This window comes from Lissotriton vulgaris, unplaced genomic scaffold, assembly GCF_964263255.1.
Source record: "Lissotriton vulgaris unplaced genomic scaffold, aLisVul1.2 SCAFFOLD_895, whole genome shotgun sequence".
In the NCBI taxonomy this organism is placed as follows: domain Eukaryota; kingdom Metazoa; phylum Chordata; class Amphibia; order Caudata; family Salamandridae; genus Lissotriton; species Lissotriton vulgaris.
Window position 1 is genome coordinate 504,347 of NW_028241945.1, and position 5,600 is coordinate 509,946.

Here is a 5,600-nt window from a genome sequence, read left to right on the forward strand (position 1 = left end):
GTTTTGAATAGTTACAGCTTCAATCTATCAAATTATAAATTAGCAATAGATGCCATGCAGGTGAATTATTGCCCCATGAAAATGAAAAAAAGAATGTATAATACAAATAATTTGAACTGGCTTACTTGTCTCCTATTTATTGCTCCCAATTCAATAACTTTCTTCTGATAGTAAATATATCAACTGAGACTTGACCCCAGGCCACCCCCCACGCCGCACGGCTCCTCTTAGCTGATCGAGCCTCCGCCCCTGCTCCTCCGCTATCAAGGGTTCGCCCCAGGTATCCAGGCTCCGTGTGCTCCCCCTCTGCACTCGCCGAGGTCTGTTTTGCATTTTTTGTCTGTTTCAGTATTTCGTGTCGGTTTTGGATTCCTAGTTGCATTTGCCGTTGTATTGTTTCTCTGCCCCTTGATAGCTGAGGAGCAGGGGCGGAGGATCGATCACCGAGCCCTCTGTGCTCCCCCGCGGCCCCGCCCCCTTCCCATCTGGTTCCCCTGCCCCTCGCCCATTGGCCCCCCACTCCCGCCTTCCAGCTGCTCCTCCCTCCCACTTTGTCTCATATGGAGACCTGCGCGGCGCCCGAAGGCGTGCCAAAGGCAAGCCCGTCTGCGCCCGTCAGCGCCTGGACCACGCCCAGCGCCAGAACTCCTGGGTCCCGCCGAAGCTAGACCACCTGACTCAGATACGACTCAGCCGCCCTCAATGCACTCAATACCGGACGACCACCCGCCTGCTACCGAGCCACCCCAAAACACATCCCCGGAACACTTCATCTGCCAAGCCTGCAAATTCACCTGCAGCCGGACCTGCCCCCCCACCGCCAGACCAAGCAACAACAACAACCACCTCAAGTGCATCCTCCTCAACACACGCTCCGTCCACAAGCACGCCGTCAAAGTATGGGACCTCCTCGACTCAACAACACCAGACGTCGCTTTCCTCACGGAAACCTGGATGAACGTGTACTCGGCCCCAGACATGGCCATAGCCATCCCGGACGGCTAAAAGATCACCCGGAAGGACCTCATCAACCAAACCGGAGGAGGAATCGCCATCATCTACAAAAACACCACCAACGTCACAACCAACGCTGTAGACACACTCTCCACTGCCAAACACCTACACTTCCAAATACACACCGACCCCAAAACCTCCCTAAGAGGAACACTCATCTACAGACCCCTGGGCCCACGCACACAATTCAGCGAATCCATCACCGACTTCATCAGCCCGCACGCCCTAGCCACACCATAATACATCCTCCTAGGGGACCTGAACTTCCACCTGGAGAAAAACAACAACAACAACACCACCACCCTGCTCGACAACCTGGCCAACCTCGGACTCAAGCAACAGGTGGACACACCCACCCACCTCACCGGCCACAAGCTCGACCCCATCTTCTCCGCAAGCAACCACGTCTCCTTCAGCCACTCCACAGAACTGCACTGGACCGACCACAGATGCATCCACTTCCCCTTCAAAAAGAATACATCCCACCACCGCACACAACAAATCCCCCGCAGATGCTGGAACAAAATCACCGCAGACCAGCTCCTCTCATCTATGAGCCAGAACCCGCCAGCAGACACCGCCGACCCCAGCAACGCAGCCCACAACTTCGCACAATGGATAACCGACTGCACAGACGACCTCGCTCCACTGAAGAAAACCCCCCAGTCAAGACCGGCAACAGGAAAGCATCATGGTTCACAGACGCCCTCAAAGAATCTAAGAAATCCTGCCGGACCCCGGGAAAAAACTGGCGCCACGAACGGACTTTAGAAAACATGACAGCCCTTAAAAACGCCACCCGCGAACCCCACCAGCTGATCCGCACCACCAAAAGAACATCATTCAAAAAGCGACTAGACAAGAACACCCACAACAGCAAGGAACTCTTCAGCATCGTCAAAGAGCTCTCCAACCCCAGCGCCAGCAACAACAACATCACACCGTCACAAGAACTCTGCAACTTCCTCGCCACATTCTTCCACCGAAAGATCGCAGACATACACGACAGACCCCAGACCCCGCCTCCAGTCATAGAACCAACGATCTCCACCACCACCCTCAGCGCCTGGACCCCCATCAGCACTGAAGACACCACCAACATCATGAACTCCATCCACTCCGGCTCCCCCTCGGACCCATGCCCCATCATATCTTCAACAAAGCCGACACCATCATCGCACCCCATCTCCGGAACATCATAAACAAATCGTTCGCGTCAGCCGCCTTCCCCGAGAGCTGGAAGCATGCAGAAATCAACGCCCTTCTGAAGAAACCCACAGCGGACCATCTCTCTGCTCTCCTTCCCGGACTAAGTCATCGAGAAGACCGCCAATAAACAGCTGACTGCTTTCCCCGAGACAAACAACTTGCTCGACCCATCCCAGTCAGGATTCCGAGCCAACCACAGCACCGAGACTGCCCTCATCGCAGCCACCGATGACATCAGGACCCTGATGGACAACGGAGAAACAACCGCCCTCATCCTCCTGGACCTCTTGCAGCCTTCGACACCGTATGCCATCGCACCCTAATAACCAGTCTCTTCAACACAGGGATCCAAGGAAGGGCCCTGGACTGGATCACCTTGTTCCTCTCCGACAGAACCCCAAGGCTCCTCGCTCAGCCCAACCCTCTTCAACATCTACATGAGCCCCCTTGCCACCATCGCACACAAACACAGCATCAACATCATCTCCTACGCCGACGACACACAGCTGATACTCTCCCTCACCAAAGACCCAGCCACCGCCAAAACCAACCTACAGGAAGGAATGAAAGACATCGCAGAACGGATGAAGCTCAGCCGCCTGATGCTGAACTCAGACAAAATGGAAGTCCTCATCCTCGGACAATCCCCTTCTACCTGGAACAACTCCTGGTGGCCCTCAGCACTGGGCTCCGCGCGGACACCCTCGGACCACGCAGGCAACCTGGGATTCATCCTGGACTCCTCCCTCACGATTACCAAGCAATTCAACGCCATCTCGTCATCATGTTTCAACATCCTGCGCACGCTCCAAAAGATCTTCCGTTGGAACCCCACCGAAACCATAAAGACGGTCACCCAGGCCCTCGTCACCAGCCGACTGGACTACGGAAACGCCCTATACGCAGGAACGACCTCCAAACTTCAGAAAAGACTACAACGCATACAGAACACCTCAGTATGACTCATCCTCGACATCCCTCGCCGCAGCCACATATCCGCCCACCTAAGAAACCTGCACTGGCTCCCCGTCAACAAGAGGATCACATTCAGGCTCCTCACCCACGCACACAAAGCGCTCCACGACATGGGCCCCGAATACCTCAACAACCGCCTCTCGTTCTACACTCCCACCCGCCAAGTCCGCTCCACCAGCCTCGCCCTCACCACCGTCCCACGGATTCCCAGAACCACCGCCGGAGGAAGATCGTTCTCCTACCTGGCAGCCAAGACATGGAACTCCCTCCCCGCACACCTACGAATGACCCAGGACCATCTCACCTTCAGGAAACACCTCAAAACCTGGCTTTTTGAGCAGTTGTGGCTCCCCCCACCCCTTCCAGTGCCTTGAGACCCTCACGGGTGAGTAGCGCGCTCTATACATTTATTTATTGATTGATTGATTGTCAGGCATCCGCATCTATTTTCTCACCCAAAACGGTGCATGTAGCGTATTGACTTTTCTTTTTTTATTAATTGCAGACGTCCTTACTAACACTGGAAACTGCATTTCAAGACACATGGAAGAAGAAAATAAAACTGTAATGACGGAGTTCATCCTTGTGGGTTTTAATGATTTCCCACAACTTCAAGTTCCACTTTTCTTGGCTTTTTTGCTTGTTTACTTCTTGGTAGTAGTGGGGAACCTTCTCATCATGGTCATTGTCTACACCAACATACAATTGCACACACCAATGTATTTTTTCCTCACAAACCTTGCCTTCGTTGACATTTGCTACACAACAATGATTTTCCCAAACATGCTGGCTCACTTCTTTCTGGCGAGAGCACACATTTCTCTAAACGGTTGTTTGCTGCAGATGTTTTTTTTCATATCCATGGTGTCTACAGAATTCCTCCTTCTTGCAATCATGGCTTATGATCGATATGTAGCCATTTGCAATCCTTTGCACTATGTGAAAACCATGAATAATGTAGTTTGCATGAAGATGGCTGCCGGATGCTGGCTATTTAGTTTCATAGACCCAATACCAGACACTGTACTAATATCTAGGCTCTCATTCTGTAGGTCTCACACAATCAACCACTTCTTCTGTGATGTGGCAGCTGTAATGAATCTTTCATGTAGCAGCACTCGCGCTGTGGAGACAGCAAGCTACGTCATTGGTGTTGTATTCGGAGTAACACCTTTTGCTTTAACTATCACATCCTACGTCAACATCATTTCAACAATCCTGAAAATTCGGTCTACAGAGGGGAGACACAAGGCCTTTTCCACTTGTGCCTCCCACCTCACTGTGGTTATATTATTCTATGGAGTTATCTGTTCTACGTACATGCGACCAGTATCAACGGTTTCTGTAAAATACAGCAAAGTATTGTCTTTGTTATATGTTGCTTTAACGCCTCTATGTAATCCCATTATATACAGCCTGAAAAACACAGATATTAAAAACAGCCTTAGGAAGATAAAGAATACAAAATAGCATTTAAGAAAAAAACAAACAGATTTTTTAATCTTTCAAAGCATATATTTCAGAAATACATTTAATTTATTTCTGAGATTTTTTTCACAGATCCTGGTACCATGCATCATTGACATTTCTGGTGCCATTTACACCCTTTCAATTTGATCCCCAAAGTGATATTATGATTTTAGAAATCAGAGAGTTTCTTGGGTTTGGCTTTTCAAATGCAGCTCAGTGATAGTCACAGCTAATATATAGTCTCTGATGTAAGTAGCGGAACAGCCGGTTCTGACTAGCTGAGCTGTTACGTACCCTCCCCTCATTTGGGGCACCCCGTTAGATTCTCCGAGCTCTGAGTTTCAGATATAGCCAGCCATCTACCACTAAAGGGAAAACCAACAGGTATCTAACACCGCTCACTGTGGGCTAAACACATCTTGAAGGTAAGCGTCTGGAAGGCATAAACACATCTAAAAGATAAGCATTTGGAATGTATAAACACATCTGGAAGGTAAGCATTAGGAAGGCATAAACACATTTGGAAGGTGAGCGTTTGGAAAGCATAAACATATCTGGCAGATAACTTGGGACCCCATAATCAGAACACGCACAACAAGAAGTCACATTATTGTGGGTTTATTATACCCTAACCTGCTGTTAAAGATATATGTTAGAACTATCATGAATTTTAAGACAACATTAGCAAACACAAATAAAACTATATTAAAAAATAAGACAGATACTTGTGGTGTTGATGCATTCCTTATTTGGAATATATCTTACATCACTGTGAGGTAGGTAGAATTAACGGGGCATGGGAATTCTCTGTGGGGACAATTGGGATTGCAGTGATTTGAAGATGGTTGTACTGTTGAAGATTGAGATGCAGAGTTGCTAATAAAGTACTTCAAAGAGTCACCGGAGTATGCATTACAAGTTGGCAACGGGAG

At 49.5% G+C, this 5,600-nt stretch overlaps 1 protein-coding gene across 1 annotated transcript; it reads left to right on the forward strand.

The window, feature by feature from the left end:
- The first annotated feature begins 3,741 nt into the window (after nucleotides 1-3,741).
- On the forward strand, nucleotides 3,742-4,668 carry LOC147669128 (olfactory receptor 5V1-like). Its single transcript, XM_086948203.1, has one exon. It carries the CDS (start codon nucleotides 3,742-3,744, stop codon nucleotides 4,666-4,668), a length of 927 nt encoding a protein of 308 aa, XP_086804329.1.
- Nucleotides 4,669-5,600: the final 932 nt, after the last annotated feature.

Excerpts from the sequence above, each read along its gene's own strand:
- LOC147669128 (XM_086948203.1), top strand. The coding sequence starts at position 3,742 with ATGGAAGAAGAAAATAAAACTGTAATGACGGAGTTCATCCTTGTGGGT.